The sequence below is a fragment of the Cucurbita pepo genome, chromosome LG11 (assembly GCF_002806865.2).
Source record: "Cucurbita pepo subsp. pepo cultivar mu-cu-16 chromosome LG11, ASM280686v2, whole genome shotgun sequence".
Taxonomy (NCBI): Eukaryota; Viridiplantae; Streptophyta; class Magnoliopsida; order Cucurbitales; family Cucurbitaceae; genus Cucurbita; species Cucurbita pepo.
In genome coordinates, this window is record NC_036648.1 from 2,925,723 (window position 1) to 2,942,768 (window position 17,046).

Genomic DNA, 17,046 nt, shown 5'->3' on the forward strand with positions numbered 1-17,046 from the left:
CGATTGAATTAAAATCCAAAGACGAATTGCTCTTTAAACCGCGGGATAACAGGTCATTATATATCTACTCAAAATCAAGCTATGATTCGTTCATGAACGTTTAGAAGGACGAACGAAAATTGGATTTGGGATTTCTCTACGCTCGTCCAAAATGCATTACCTTTCCCGACGTCCTAAAGCTTAGCGTCGAGAAGCGTCGAAACATGTTTTGATGGAGGCATCTGTTGCCATTGCCAAGGTGGAGAGTCCATTAAAATTTAAAACCACCATTGACCAAAAGGAACAGTTTTAGAACCAAATCTTTAATTATTGCATCTTTGTCTCTTATAGCTACTACACTTTCCAATCTTTTTACAATATCTATTATTAAATATTCATCCTCATATAAATATTAAAAAAATATATACTTTTAATTAAAAAATTTACTTTTTTTTTTATTTTTTTTATTTTTAGATTTAAAGTTGACCGTACCCAGTTGGGTAACAGCTTGAATTAGGTTATAAAAATCTTTTAGATTAACCCGAGTTGGGTTGATGACCTAAACAACTCGAATAGAATTCACAACCCAACCCAATATTTTATTTCTGAGTCATTCCCTTCTGATTGATTGAAGAAGGTTTGTATGTCTCATTACTGCCTGTTCCGACTGGGTAAAGGGTCTGTCTGTCTTGTCTCAANTTCCCTGCTCTAACTCCTCTTCCCTTTGCTTTCTTTATTACTTCTCGCACGTGCCCAGTCTCAACGTCACTTCCCAAACCAAAACAGCCTTTCTTTCCCAGATCTATGAAAGGTGAAAGGTTGAAGGTCCAATTAATTAATAGTCAAGTAATGTTCGGACGGTTAGTGTCTGTTCTGCATGACTCTGGAACAACATATAGGATAGTGCTTCGGAAAAATAGGGGGTTCTTATGATGCCCTGAGAGAGGGAGAGGAAAGTCAATTCATGGATTGGATTATCGAGTTGTTTTTCTTTTTTCTTATTTTTTAAAAAATAAAACTTATTCAAATTCCATGTTACATTAATAACTAAAATCTTATAAAGTTCAAATATCAAACATTCACAAGTCAACACACCACTGTCAAATATTTTTAATTTTATATATATAGAGGCAATAATTATGTATTCCATTAAAAAATAAAATAAAAAAAAAAAAAAAAAAAGCACTAAAAGACTGTGGGCTAAACATTCTCATCACCTAATAATAATTCACATAATGGTATTTGGTGACATTATACTTGGAATGCATTACAAATAAATTTATTAATATTTTTTTTAATGCATTTAAATTAAATTAAATATAAATAAATAAATATTTATTTATTTATTTATAATTATTGCATGTGAAATGCTTTTGAAAATAATGGATTTGGAATGGGTTGTGGGGTTTAATTCATGAAATAAAAACCAACACATGTGATGTGCACCATAAAGTAATATCAATTATACACACAATGTGTTCACACTACTGTGTTCTCAACTATCTCTCCCCCATTTATATATAAAAAAATATATTTATAAAATTTTAAATTCAATTCCCGTACTCGTTTACCTGCTACCTACCTAATTCTCGAGCTTCATAATGTTTCAATTTTATACTGTCTGACCGTTGGTGTGAGCACAAGTCGATCTGAATGAAGCAACACTGAACTATATTCAAATCGTTATGTATTGCCGTCAGTCTCATAGTTTTAAAACGCGTATGCTAAGAAGAGATTTCTGGATCTCGTATGAAAATTCCCATTATTTTATTTTATTTTTTCATAAAAAGAAATTATTATTTATTGAATGTTCTCGCTTGGGCCTATCCAGAAAACTTGTTGGGCCGTTCGTTATGGGCCGAAGGTGGGTCGTAGTGGGCCTTTATTGGGCTGGGGGTTGTTTATAGTTAACAGAAGAACACTTTTATCCAAAAATTTTAAAAAATGGTGGGCCGAATGCAAAGTCAACCAAAGCCCACAATGACGTGGGAATTAAATAATAATAAATATTATTATTAGAAGTCGCTAACTTAATACCTAATTCGAGTTCAGCGGCGAAGCTTAGTCAATTACTTAATTGCCCTTCTAATCTTCAATGACTTACTCTTATTAAGCCGATTCATGGGGCTAAACGTGTCATTTAGTTATTTGGTAACTGAAATCAAATTTCATTCCATATTGTCTATTCTATGTTATCTTGGACGTATACGCTGATAATCAATTCGTTCGTTACTTGGCCTACGTGAGCTTGAACAGTAATAGCAATAATAGTCCCCATTTTGAGGCCCTAGTTCTAGTTTCGTCTCGCATGCCAACAAGTATGAGAGAAAAAACGACTTGGTTTCGTGGTTTACATTTATTTTCAGCTAACAAACAGAAGGACTAATCATCACGGAAAAGAACTTGAATCAGAGTTAATTTTTAAATCTTTTTAATATATTAAAAATCTATCAAACATAAAATTAAAAGTTTTTACGCGGGTAAATCTAAATTTATATTATTATTTTAATTAAAATAATTTAAAAAAATGATAGAGATGGGATGATAGATTAGTGGATTTATTTTTCAAAGTAATTCCACTTCCCATATTAAAAATAAATAAATAAAAGCTACCAAATTAATCTCACTTGGGTTAATATAATATAATTAATATGTCACATCTCCTAAAAATATCAGATAAAATTATGAAATTAATTAATATTAAAAGTAATAATTATTATAAAATGAGTTGTACGGTAGATAGGTACTCCCTTTTGTCATCTTCTTACGTGGCATCCTTTCCTATTTTGTCCCAAACAAAAAGACAAACTTATCTACGACTGTCTCTCGGCCGCTGGGGACCGATACACAGAATTGACGGATCAGAGAAAAGTTCGGTGCGGCGGACGGCGGTGGATGCAGACGGAATTTCATTTTCTGTCCGATTCCACCAGGCATAGAAACAACTTCAATCTTCTAATTCTTGCGAGTTTCCGACTTCTCAATGCCGGCGGGGCTCCGGCGAAGCCGTCGCCGGCGCGGCCAAGTCTTTTCAGGCACTGACATTTGATAACGCTTTAAGGTATAGAAGGGGCAGTTGGTGGTGGTGGTGCTGGTGGGGACGATTGTGGACTGCCCACCACCTGTTCGACGAAATGCGTAGGAGGAATTGGGCGTCAACTTTTGCTGCGAGAAAAAGATGAATGTGTCACGCTCTTGAAAGAATGTTTGGTTCTCCTTCTCAACCGATGTAGGATCTCACAATCTTCTCTTTTAGGGGACGACGTCCTTGCTGGCAATCGTTCCTTTCTCCAATTGATGTGGAATTCCCCAATCCACCCTTTTTCAAGATCCGGCATCTTTGTTGGCACACTGCATTGTATCCATTCCCTTTGGGGCTCATCCTTCTCACGGACAATCGTTCCCTTCTCCAATCAATGTGGGACTCCCCAATCCACCTTTCTTCGAGGTCCAGCATCCTTACTGGTACACCATCTCATGTCTATCCCCTTCGAGGTTCATCCTTTTCACTGGTACATCGTCTGGTGTTGAGCTCTTATACCATTTGTAACAGCTCAAGCCCACCGCTAGCAAATATTGTTCTCTCTAGGCTTTCACTTGAGGGAATGATTTCCCCTCGAGATTTTAAAAACGTGCAACGCGTCTGTTGGAGAGGTTCTCCACCCCAACCGATGTGGAGGGTGGGTGACATAAGGTGTTTGTGTGTGAATTGAAGATGAGATGCAAATGCAAAGAGAGAAATGGGTTGAATTATCATACGTGACACCATTATCAATCAACTTTTAGCCAAAGAAAGGGAAAAAGTTGGGGGAGATGAAATGAACACCATCTTTTAGCCATTAATTATTCAAGAATGTTGTTCTTGGAGATCTGGTTGCTCTTTTCTTTTGCTTGGTGATGAAGCATGCTGGGTTGTATTTATCAGTGATGAGTATCATTGGTGGCCAGGCGGATACTCCAACCAAGCAACATGAGCATATCATAAAAGGGTAAGAAGCATTATATTGAATTTATGTTTGGGAATGCTTTTCACCATCACAACTTTTGTGTTTGATTATTGTTTACAACCATCTTTTTCAAAAGAAAAAGGGAAAAACCAAAGCACTTGGAACTACTTTTTTTTCCCTTTCATTTTGACATGAACCTGACTGTTGCATTTGGTTTTAAATATTTCTTTCAATGAACTGTTCGGTTACGTTTTGGATTGGTTTGCTCTATTACAAATGCTTTTATTCAGGTTAGATTCAATGTAAAAGACGAGTATTAAACATTATGAACCGTTTGAGTGGTTGCTAGAGTTGGTTGTCGGATGTGGCTAGTGATTGTTAGTCACTAGCCTCGATTCGCAATCGTTGGTTGCCAATCTTGGTCGTTAGAGATAGGTGGCTAGCGATCGAGATTAGGGATCAGTGACCAACGACCAAGACCAACTATCAGTGGCTTGTGATGAGACTAGGGATTAGCAAACAAGATCCTAGAAAGGTAACAATGACTAGGACCATGCGACTAGTGATTGGCGATTGAAATCAATCGACCTTTGCAAGACTGGTCACCGGTCACCAGACTCGAGTCTCGGTCGTTGGCCACCAATAGGGGTAGGTGGCCATCAAGGTAGTTGTTTGTAGGTGATTGTTGGCGGCTGCTAGTTGTCGAAGTTGATGCTAATCATTTATCCTTGGTCTTAGTCGTCGATCACCAGTCCTCTATCTTTGTTAGATGTTGGACTCGACCCGTAGTCACCAACACCCAATTGATGAAGTGATCGCAAGCCACATGTCCTTTGTTTCAATCGATAATCCTAATTATCGACCACAAGTTGTCGGTTGCTAGTTTCGATCCTTGGTCCCTGGTCTCGATCATCAATGATCAATGGCCAACAACTAGTAATTAACAACCACTTTGGTGATCATGACCGAAGTGATCACTGATCACCAGTTCCCAGTCCCAATCATTGACCATTGATCTTCAATCCTAGTCGTTGGAGGTACCGATGGTCACTCATAGTCATTGGTGGTTTGTGGTTATCAACGATGGCCACGACAAGAGTGAAGCTAGAGAAATTTATTAGAAAATAAATTTTTTTATATCTACTCATCAACACAAGCACAACTAACAATCAAAGTATCAATTAGCCTTCGTCAAATCTTCAACTTATTCTCTCACTTATCAAAGTATAACACACATGCCCATTGTGCCATAAAGTTGTGGCTTTGCGCAGCGCCACACCATGGGGGGACGAACAACCACACATTTTCTCAACGTGGGAAATCTTTTACTACTTTTTCTTACCTTTTTTTCATTCATCCCGAAAAAGAATTTAAGAATTTTGTGATATCATGAAATGAAATAAAGTAATTTCTCCCGTAACAACCTTCCAAATGTTATGAACTGAAACCATCCATCCTAAAAATAAAATAACAAAAAAAGACAAAAAAAAAAAAAATGAAAATTACTGCTCGTACTAACCAGGTGGCTCAAAATCACGTGTGTGAGCAGTTTCTATGTAATTTTACTACGAAACATGTGAACGAAGACAAATTATACGGGAATGACTCGTGTTGGTTTGTAGGGATAGTTTTTAGTTTTAGCAACGAGAAGTAAGTAACGTAGTCATATTACAGAAGATGCAATAAATGTCCGAGCCAATCCAAATTTCAATTCCTAGATATTATTCGCTACATCGATAAGCAATTTTAAGATATATACAAAGATCACCACTAAGAGTTGGGACATTATTGTTATTACTATTATTAATTACATGATAGTGACTAATTAAAATAATGTTGTCTTTTAAGACCACTCATACTCATATCATATTATATATATATATATATATATATATCTCTTTTGCAATGTTTATCTACATTTATTTATTTTGTGGGTGTGGCCAAATTTAATTTTTAATTTTTATATAATTTAATGAATATTAATATAATATTTTATTGGAGCATTATCCAAAATAAAAATTAATTTAATTTCTTGGCTTTGAAAATTATATTAAATATTTATCCTCTTCTATCCATTATTTTTTTTTTTACTGATTTTANTATATATATATATATATATATATATATATATATATTCAATAATAACATGTTTTTTTCATTTTATAATTGAAAATTAAATACTTTTTTAGAATCTTAAATAGTTTTTTTTTTAAAAAGTATAATTATTTGAAAAGTAAAAATATTCCTAATTTAAGAATAATGATACGATGGTTAATGCTCTTTAATGAATGCTAAAAATGGGGAATAATGAATATTATATATTTTCAAATAATGGGAAATTACTAAATTCACCCTTATCCTTTAACATTGGAAAGCCACCTCATATATTTTGCAACATTTATTTTTAAATTTAATTAACCCTATATTTCAATGGATCAAAATTAAATTTTACACACGAGAAATTAAACGTCACAACTTAAGTACATCTCGAATAATTTCTATAATGAGTCACGGTTCATCGACGAAGGAGTAATTTTGTTAAAACTCGAGAATCAAATTCTACCCATAGAGGGCAAAATTCAAATTTCAAAGCTAGTGGTTCCACGTGCTCGATCGAACCATTTGAGTTTCTTACGGTAACAACATAATCATAACAACTTTAACAGGGACACCTTCTTCATGATCTAAGAATCCAATGTAGACTGCGCTAAGTGTCACGGTCATGCTCGTCTAGGGCATGTTGCCCATGGCCGCATGCCCATGACAAGCCAACCCTTGTCATGTCTTTTCATTCTAGTGTTTTTTCTTTTGTAATTCTAGGGCGTATGACGCCTCAAAAATATCATGTCTAGACCTGCCAGACTTAAAATGGCTAAGAATGTACTATAGTGGGATATGACTAGTTGTCAACTTCTCCCTACCCAAGGTTATATATGCTAAGCCGTTGTTATCTTTCTCTTGCTTGCTTATATAACGTCTCTTTCCAAAATCTCTCTTTCTAAAATCTCTTTCTCTTCTCGTTTTCTAAAACCTTCTTTTAAAACTGAGGCTAGAGGCTCGATCGTACGTCGCTTGGCCGTAGGCGACGCAAGAACAAATTGGCTTAAGCTCACTTGTCGCTGAAAAGTGAGTGCCGCACAATCGCTAGTCCGCTGCCTAAAAAAGCGCGATTGTGTCACTAAGCACGGAGAGCTCTGGAGAGCTCCTCTTTGGTTCCATTTGTCCACATTCTTCCTTTCCATCATGGGAATTCAAGCTTGATTGTTTTGTGTATTCGATTGGCTCAGTACCCTCCATAAACAGAGAGGTCCAGCCCTTCCTAATCATTCACAATTCAATTCATTGCGTTCCTCTTTCGAGCGGATCCGTCAACTTCCAGCCAACCAACCAATCCTATTGATCTGACCTACCTAAAGAATAAATAGAAAAAATGAAAATAAAAAAAAATAGAAATTATATATATAAATATATTATTATTGGTGTNAAAAAAAAAAAAAAAAAAAAAAAAAAAAAAAAAAAAAAAAAAAAACGTTAGTAACAGCAAACCGCCATGGATTTGCCTAAACTTGGCGGAACGCTAAGAGAATTTGTAACGGGAAAAACTGACCACAGCGGTTAGTTAATTAATTATTTAATAATAAATATATATTTTTAAACTCACTAAAAAAGAAAAAAAACAGTACAGCTAGAAAAACCATTCTTTTTATTTTTATTTTTATTTATTTATTTATTTATTTTGTCTATATATATATTGTGAAACTCCTACCCAAAATCTGTGCAAAAATAACTCATCTCCGGTTTCCGGCCTTACCTCCTTCTCTGCTACTCGTGACGTTTCGTTTTCTCTTTTCTACCGCCATTGGAATTATTCTGCAGCTCCTTAATCCATCCCCTGCATTTTCTGTGGTTCTTTCTGTTTTTGTTTGGTCCTCTTGTGGTTCGATTTGCAGGCGGTGAAATTATTGGAGGAGGAGATTATGAGGTTGAAGGAGGATTTGCCTTACACCGCCGACGAAGACGTGTCTGAAATGGAGGAAACGGTGTCGCTCCAGTCTAGGTATTCGAATGCGCACCAGAGGAAGGTGGTTGTTGTTGGCTATGCTCTTACCTCCAAGAAGACCAAGAGTTTTATGAAGCCTAAGCTTGAAGGATTGGCTAGGTATAATCCAGACTCCGCCATGTTTTTTTTTTTTTTTTGTTTTGATTTGATTTGGTTTGGTTTGGTTTGGTTTGATCGTTTATTCGTGCGTTGTTTTTGTTTTGAAACCTTGGAATGCGATGCGATTTTGATTTTGATTTCTGCGGAGGGGCTGTTCGTTTTTTCCTTTTCTTCTTCTTCTTATTTTAGGAATGTATGAATTGTTTTTTCCGGCTGCTGTTTCACCGAGGAATATTCCAGAGCCACTTACGTCGTTTTCCTTTGCCTGCAATTAAGATTGTTCCAAAGATCAGAAGGTTCCAAAGATTTCGCAATCGAGAACGATATTATAAATCAACTTGCATTTTTTTATTTTCTGTGGATTCTTAGGCTGCAATTAAGATTGGGACCTGAAAATAAAATTCTAAGATATGTTTTATTAAAAAAGAAGAAATGGATTCGATCGATTACGCTATCATTAGTCTCCCATCACGATGTTTATTGAGTTATTGTGTTACTTTTATCTTATAATCTGCGCTGGCAAATGCAGGAACAAGGGTATATTGTTCGTTGCAATTGATCAAAACAGACCTCTGTCGGATCAGGGTCCTTTTGACATTGTTCTACACAAGGTTAGTCATTCTTTGGAACTTTCCTCCATGGTAGAATTTCCTGGAAATAAACCTTATGATTTTGGGAATAGGACCATCTATGTCTTTCTAAGACAATTCATAAGCCTTCTTCAACTTATAAACTTTTGACCATTTCCTGGGGCCCAGTTGTCTGTAGTAGGTTTTGTGCGGTGCTTATGGGTCTTCAACTCTTTGTCACAGCACTTATTTCTGTCCTTGTTTTTCTTACACGCAGTTGTCAGGAAAAGAGTGGCGTCAGATTCTCGAGGTTGGTTCTCTATTGACTTTCGATGTAGTTTCAGTTTGACTGTTTTAATTGTGTTTATATGACATTTAAACCTTGTTGAATGTAATATTGTATGCCTAACTTGTCGGCAATGCGACATCTATTCACTTTGTTCGAGTTGAATGATCACTGACATTGGCTAACCGACTGACTAGCTTTGATATGTAAAGCTTACCACATCTGGCGTAATGTGCAGACTGGTTCTCGTATGTCGTGAATCATGATCTTCCATGATTGAGTCATGGCTCCATTGATATAAAAATGGTTGTAAGGACTCCACTTACATTTTATTTTTAGTTGCCTTTATTTTAGGAGATGATCTTCCATGAAATCATGGTTCCATTGATGTAGCAATGTTTATACATGACTAAACTGATGAAGATGGAACCTACAAATTTTCAATTTAGTCTACTTCAACTCACAGATATTAAGATTCTCTCTATTTCAGCCTTGCAATTATTCAAAATGGGTCCATATACACCGTCTACCTCCACTTACGGGAGACCCTGCCTGTAACAGATTGTGGATTGTAGATAATGAGTTTTTTTTTTTTTCTTTTGAAAAATAATGTCATTTTTCAATTGATTCTTTGAGGTCGGGTTAGAAATCATGTGAGATTTAGCTTTTAATTGTATTCTACATTATTTAGAACGATTTTGTTGTGTTTTCCTGCTCTCGTGGACCATTCCTCCCTTGAACATCAGTTGTTAATTACTACATATCATGTCATTAGAAGATTCAGTATGTTTTTGCAGATGTATGAAAGGAATGGAAGAACTACCCTAATCTTTTCATTTTGTAAGCTGAATCATTATTATTATTTATCTTTTTTTTTTTCTGGCTTCCTAACCTTAACTGGAGCCGATTTGGTCATGATGGACCATATATATGTCGGAAACATTTGCATTAAAAGAGAACTGTTTCATAAAATATGTCCGAAACATTTCCAAATTCATAAACTCCAATTTTTTCTTACCCTCTTTGCATATGTTTGTAGGAATACAGGCAAACACACCCAGAAGTGACCGTTCTAGATCCTCCGGATGCAATACAGCATTTACACAGTCGCCAATCTATGCTCCAGGCTGTTGCTGACATGCAATTATCTGAATCCTATGGTAAATATTGGAAATATGTGTTGCTTGAGCGCCGTATATATGGGTATTACTCTCTGACATGTACTGAATGTGGAGGGACCTTTCTGCTGTGCAGGTAGAGTAGATGTTCCAAAACAATTAGTCATAAAGAAAGATGCATCAACCATTTCTGATGGAGTGGTGAAGGTCGGGCTAAATCTTCCTCTTGGTATGTATATCTAGGCGATACTGATCCCTATGTCGTTGGCGTCATCTTTTAGGCAATCTAGGGGAGTGATTTTTGTTAGATATGTCCGTATTATTGATCTCTTATTTTTACGCTTCATCTTTACATTCTTTGTCTCATATTGGCATCAGTTGCTAAACCGTTGGTTGCTGATGGAAGTGAAAAATCCCATCAATTATCTTTAGCTTATGATAAGTACTCCCTCCAAAAGCTTGAGCCTCCTCTTGTTCTCCAGGAGTTTGTCAACCATGGTGAGTAATTCTAACCTACTTCCCTTTATTCCATGTTACATCATAATTCGAGTCGTGAATTTTATTTCTGAATGGCAATTACTCACCGTGCCAGGAGGCGTCATGTTTAAGGTCTTCATCGTCGGTGAAGCTATAAAAGTGGTCAGACGTTTTTCTTTACCAAATGTCAGCATGAGGGAGGTATTGAAAAATGCTGGCATCTACCGTTTCCCAAGAGTTTCTCATGCTGCAGCATCTGCTGATGATGCTGATCTTGATCCTCATGTTGCTGGTTAGTCATCAAATTTCAAAACTTGTTCATGATCGGTCATTGTTTCCATAATTTAGAGGAAAGGTTTAAGATGTGATAGGACTTGGAAACATTTTAAACTTGGTATATACTTTTCCCCTGCAGAACTTCCTCCTCGACCTCTATTAGAGAGACTAGCAAAGGAACTCAGGCGTAGACTGGTAGGGATTTTGCTCAGTTTCCTCATCTTTCTTGGGGCAAATCATGTGTTGTTGGGAAAAGTAGATTGTGTTCATATGGTCATGCTATCTGTGTAGGGGCTTCGTTTATTCAACCTCGATATTATTCGAGAGTATGGAACTAGAGATCAATATTATGTCATTGATATCAACTACTTCCCTGGTAAGTGTTTATCTTCTATGAACATGATACCAATTTTGCATCATTGATATCAAAACTTGTTCTCGTTGTAGGGTATGGGAAAATGCCGGAATATGAACACATATTCACAGATTTCCTGTTGGGCCTGGTGCACAGCAAGTACAAGAAGAGAACAACTTACTAAGAAATTCTTTGATACTCGTACGGTCATTCATGTTCAGTACTTCCCAGATTATATCAACCAAATCTCCAGAATAAACGCGCAAGGGCCATTCGAGGAACTCGTACAATCTTTACTTGGCTGAAGGACGGGAGAGGTGTAGTCGGTGCATTCGTGCAAAATTGATTACCTAAATCTCTGCCCTTCGGTTTTTAGCCATTATCTAATGTGTTATGCTCGCTCACAAAGTTGACGAGTTTGCAGTTTGGAAGGTGTGTGAAAATATGCCTTTTTTACTTGCATCAATTAACTCAAATTTGAACTAATTTCCTCTGGGGCCCCTGCTGCTGCTTTTGTTGGTAGTTTTGGTAGAATGACTGTAAATATTTCTGGGGTAAATAATGGATTTAGTGTCAAGGATGGAATGTAAATTTTGTTTTGGAACTAATTAACCGCTTATAAGTTATAACATCTTTCTTCCCATCAAGTGATTATCGAAATCTTATTTCAATTATAGTAATGCAAGGTTCTTGCATATAGGTGATTGTGTATGGTTGAGAATTGAATGGGTTCTAGACAAGATCCCCTCCACCAGATAATATGAAGTTCATGGAACTTTATATTACAGGCGTTAGTTAGAAATGAGCCTTTAGTTATGCTGATGAACTCATTGTCTACCAGATCTCACACAATTGGAGAAACGAAGGAGTGCCAGCGAGGACGTTGGGCCTCAAATGGGGTTGGGGTGGGTTGTGAAATCCCATATCGATGGGAGAGAGGAATGAGTGTCAGCGATGACGCTGGATCCTAAAGGGGGTGGATTGTAGGATCTCAAATCGGTTGTGGGTTGTGAAATCCCATATCGATGGGAGAGAGGAATGAGTGTCATGGGTTGTGAAATCCCATATCGATGGGAGAGAGGAATGAGTGTCAGCGATGACACTGGATCCTAAAAGGGGTGGATTGTAGGATCTCAAATCGGTTGGGGAAGAGAACGAGGAACGAGTGTCAACACAACAAGGACGCTAAATTCTAAAGGTGGGTGGATTGTGAGATCCCACATCGGTTGGGAAAAGAGAACGAGAAACGAGTGTCAGCGACCTCGCTGGACCCTGAAGGGGAGTGTACTGTGAGATCCCATATCAATTGGAGGAGAGAATGAGGAATGGGTGCCAGTGTCGCAAAGACGCTTGACCTAAAGGAGGGTGAATTATGAGATCCCACATTGGTTGGGGAGGAGAATTAAACAAAAGAGAACGAGGAATGAGTGCTAGCGAAGACACTGGACCCTGAAGGGGGGTGGATTGTGAGATCCCATATCGATTAGAGAAGAGAACGAGGAACGAGTGCCAGCGTCGCGAAGACGCTGGGCCTAAAGGGGGAAGGATTATGAAGATCTCACATTCGTTGGGAAGGAGATTGAAACAAAATAGAACGAGGAACACACTGAACCCGGAAGGGGGTGGATTGTGAGATCCCACATCGATTGGAGAAGAGAACGAGGAACGAGTGCCAGCGTCGCAAAGACACTGGGCCTAAAGGGGAGTGGATTATGAAGATCGTTCATCGGTTGGAGAAGAAAACGAAATATGCTTTTATAAGAGAGAGAAAACTAAAAAGGAAAAAAAGCATAAAAATGACAATACATGAGCAGTTACGGATGATATCATAGTGAGACATTGGGCAGTATGACAGCAGGACAATCTTATTAGTTATTTATTCAGCCCTATTGAATAAGAAGAACAAGAGAGGTGAGCAGCAGAAGAGAAGAACTGCAACAGAGGGAGAAGGGAAAAGGGATTGGATTTGTTGGGTTTACCGTAGCAGACAGCCATGAAATTGTATCGACAGATTCAGAAATCTTGTAATATACGAAACCCAGAACTGTCTGAATTTCACCTGACACCACACTGCCTTCCTCATTTCCCTCTGCATCTTCACCTCCCCCACATCATCACTGTCATAAACACAATAACTCCCCCTCTCTCTCTTCTCAAACACTTTCAAAATCCCATTAAAATCACCCCTTTTTAACCCCAAATCTTTGCATAATTCATCCATCCATCCAATCACCTCCCTTCCCTGGAAATAAACACAGAAATTCAAGCATTCCCAACAAAAACAGAGAACAAGAACCAAAGGATTTTGATTTTTACAACCAATTATTAGTATCCTTATTTTGAACAAACACAAAAAAAAAAAAAAAAATGGAAGAACAAAATTCATGGGTTGAAGATGAAATTCCCACATTTGCATTTCCAGCTGATAGGCTTGTAATTAGAGGTCTCATCTTCACTAGACAGAGCAGAGAAATGGGTTGTTCTTCTTTTTCTTTGATTCTGATGTGAAGAAGAATCACGCAGCGCCGCCACTGGTACTTGTACCGCCTCACAACGCCCTCCACACGCCTTGCACCTTCCCCTGCAGCTCGGCGGCCGTGACCCTATTTGGCTACTCCTCACCATCTGCCCCTCCACCAACCCTGCATGCAGCCAAACCTCAATCATCTGTTCAAGGAGAGAAGTGAATAGAATGAATGAATGAATGAATGTGGGTTACCTTGAGCCATGGATGTGAGATGAATGAAGATGGAAACAGAGAGGAATAGCAAGTAAATTGAGGCTTGTTTGCTTTGCAGGGTGATGGTGGTGCCCATGTTTTCAGTTTAGAACAAAGGGTAATGGGTGTTGAAGGAGAAGAAGCAGAAGAAGAAGAAGAAGTGCTTAAATAAGAACAGAGGAAAGGGAATTTTGGTGGCAGAAAAAAGGTAAGCAGAGAGGGAAGATGAATAATATAAGTGTACCAAACCAAAAGAGTATCAGCTGCAGTCAGCAGAGATTGAGTGGCCACTCTATAATTCAAATTGACCCATCATTTTTACTTTTTATCTCTCTCTCCTCTCAGCACGGTAAACGTTATGGTACATGTTTATCGAGGAATAAACGGTTGAGTTATAATATAAAGTATAGAATGAGTTGAGATGATACGGTGCATGTTTATCGAGGAATGAACTGTTGAGTTATGATATGAAGTATAGAATGAGTTGAGATGATACATGTTGAATGTGATTATGTTTGTTTATTGAAATGTATATGTTGTCTTATGAATTGAGATTCATGACTATGTATCTATGTTTAGATTGCTATGTTATGTCTCTATTTCATATGTTTATGATGTATGTGGTTATATGAACCTTTAATCGCGAACCTGACTCGATTGTTAGGGGTCTGGATAACCATAGAATTGACATATGGTTTTATGATATATGATTTGTGTCGTGTGGGGACTATTAGGAAATTTGTTAGTTGCTACGAGCGGTAGGGGTCCACAGTTGCACCTTAGAGTTGGTCGAGCCTTGACATGCATGACCCTACGAGATTTATACTGAGGTCGCGCCTCGAGGACTGTAAAATATGATGATGGTGATGATAATGATGAGAGACTAGCAGAAACTACTAACCAGGAGACATAGAGATATCTAGAGAACTTAAAAATATTTTGAGGACGAGAGGTCAGATAGGACCAAGAACCAAGAGAAAATAGTGGAACGAATCCCCAAAAGAGAATAAGATACCGAACATATGAACAAGATCAATAAGGCTTAATAACGAAATACGAACTATCAACAAGCTGCTTTTCAACTTTCTTTTCAAGTGGAGTTCAACGTAGCGGTCGAGGTGGAGGTACTTATTCGAGTTTGTATTTCATATTTTTTTTTATCATTATTTTAATCAAATTTCAAATTGCATTCCGGGTTTAAATGTTTTAAATTTTACTCGTTTTTTTGTTATTTCTACGTCATCAAGTAAGGCTCGTATCGCTCGAAAAACGGGTCGTTACACTCGGTTTCTACGAAGATAAAAGGCAAAGGGTAGTACAAGCAACAAGGCAAAGAAGAAAGGGGAAGGACATGAGCCTCGTTTGATGAGCCAACGTTGTGAATGCCCTTTGGTTTTCCCTTCATTTTGTCTCCCATTTCCCTTTCCTTCTCTTTTAATGCATACAATCTTTGGCAGTTCCATTTCTACACGCCATATTCTTTGGCCCCTTTCCTTTCCTTTTGTCTATATCAGTTCGATTATTATTATACACGAATGTCACGACCGACCTATTTTTCTTTGACATTCACGCCACAAAATTTGAGTAGAGCTAGACACTGGACGGTGTGTTAACGAGGACACTGGACTCCTAAGGGGTGGATTGTGAGATCTCATATCGGTTGGATAGAGAAACAAAACATTCTTTATAAATATGAAGAAACTTCTCACTAGTAGACGTGTTTTAAGACGGCAATATGTAACCGGTCAAACAGGTAGAGGTATCAAACTTTGCACGTCAAAGATTCATCATTTGAGCAAAGGTTGAGGCAAGGGTGGACGGAAATTTTTCCATTTTTGTTCCAGAAATCGAGGATGAGGATGTGGATTGTAATTATCTAAAATTTTTAAAGGGCAAAATACACTTCTAGCTCGTAAAGTTTGGGGTTAGTATCTATTTTGTTCCTAAAGCTTCAAAACGAACACTTTACTTTACTCTTAAGTTCGAGAATAACTCTTAAATTGCTCGTAAACTCGTATAGCCATTCGTTGACTAACGGTAACACGATTTGTTTTGGTTAGTTGACAACGAAGAGGGTTGCATTAACGTTTCTCACGTTCTTTCTAGTTTATAGATAGAAAAAAAGGTAAGAAGGTGTAGATTTGAGACTCGAAAAATGAACTCTTTCGGACAGTAAAAAAACAAGAATGAGACAGTAAAAAACCAAGAATGAAAGAGACAAACATGTTTTTCTTTTCATCTGTCTCAATCTCCTTCGGAATAACATATTTCATTGCATCACTCGGTGGCATGCATCCAACCAACGTTTAATCTTGTTTTAACCATCAGATTTTTAATCCATATGTTGTTCAATCATTTGTAGAAAATAAGGTTTAAAATCCAACGGACCGTTGTTTAGAATTAGGGTTAAATGATCGATAAAGGTCGGGTTTTTGTTTGAGACTTCGGCTTGGGATTTGATAGAGAAATTACGCTTGATTTTCTTTTAATGTCTAAAGATCGATTACCAAGCTTGAACCCACATTGAATGACAAATCGTTACACAACCAAGTTCTTCACTACCGTTTGTGATGCTCTTCTGGATGTCGTTCTTATCGACATGTGACAAGTTATGACACAACTGAGTAAATAACGAATGGATCGAAATTTGTAAAAATAAATTAAGTTAGTTATAGGCACGTATACGTGGACAACAAATAATATCGGAAAGTATTTTAGTATATCAAAACTACAAAAACTCGATTGACGTAGAAATTTTAGTGAAAATGTTAACCAAAAGTACATTGGAGGTTTGTTCCGTCCTATTGTTGATCTATGGGTAAAAAAATTCCAATAATGGTATGATAAACTAATAATCAATGTTAGACGAACACGACTCTATACAATGGTATGATATTGTCATAAGCTCTCATGGTTTTGCTTTGGGCTTCCCGAAAAGACCTCGTACCAGTAGAGTTAGTATTTCTCACTTAGAAGTCCATGATCATTCGACCGTCAATACTAAATTTAAGATAAAATTTAATCAATTTCAAAATGGAAGAACCAAGATATTGTAAGCCACAATGATTAAAAAAGGATGCGTTAATGGGGTTCCGGACCCGACCCGTGAAGGAGTATCCATTTGAAGCTCGTCGTAGGGGAGGAGATATTTTTGAACTTTT

The 17,046-nt window shown here is 37.3% G+C and overlaps 2 protein-coding genes across 3 annotated transcripts; one reads left to right on the forward strand and one right to left on the reverse strand.

Annotated features, from left to right (window-relative positions):
• The first annotated feature begins 7,698 nt into the window (after nt 1-7,698).
• Nucleotides 7,699-11,813, forward strand: LOC111805405 (inositol-tetrakisphosphate 1-kinase 3-like). 2 transcript variants are annotated; one of them, XM_023690488.1, is made up of 10 exons: nt 7,699-8,085; nt 8,615-8,696; nt 8,932-8,964; nt 9,980-10,100; nt 10,195-10,287; nt 10,437-10,556; nt 10,651-10,827; nt 10,951-11,006; nt 11,103-11,187; nt 11,259-11,813. In XM_023690488.1, the coding sequence occupies exons 1-10, from the start codon at nt 7,904-7,906 to the stop codon at nt 11,348-11,350; spliced, it is 1,041 nt and encodes a 346-aa protein (XP_023546256.1). In that variant the 5' UTR covers nt 7,699-7,903; the 3' UTR covers nt 11,351-11,813. The 2 variants fall into 2 exon arrangements, with proteins under 2 accessions (XP_023546256.1, XP_023546257.1); XM_023690489.1 differs by lacking the exons at nt 7,699-8,085; nt 8,615-8,696; nt 8,932-8,964 and adding an exon at nt 8,971-9,780.
• A 1,275-nt stretch (nt 11,814-13,088) lies between these two features.
• On the reverse strand, nt 13,089-14,118 carry LOC111805406 (EPIDERMAL PATTERNING FACTOR-like protein 2). Its single transcript, XM_023690490.1, has 3 exons — nt 13,886-14,118; nt 13,575-13,808; nt 13,089-13,408 (listed from the first exon to the last, which is right to left on the reverse strand). The coding sequence occupies exons 1-3, from the start codon at nt 13,980-13,982 to the stop codon at nt 13,380-13,382; spliced, it is 360 nt and encodes a 119-aa protein (XP_023546258.1). The 5' UTR covers nt 13,983-14,118; the 3' UTR covers nt 13,089-13,379.
• Between the last annotated feature and the right edge of the window lie 2,928 nt (nt 14,119-17,046).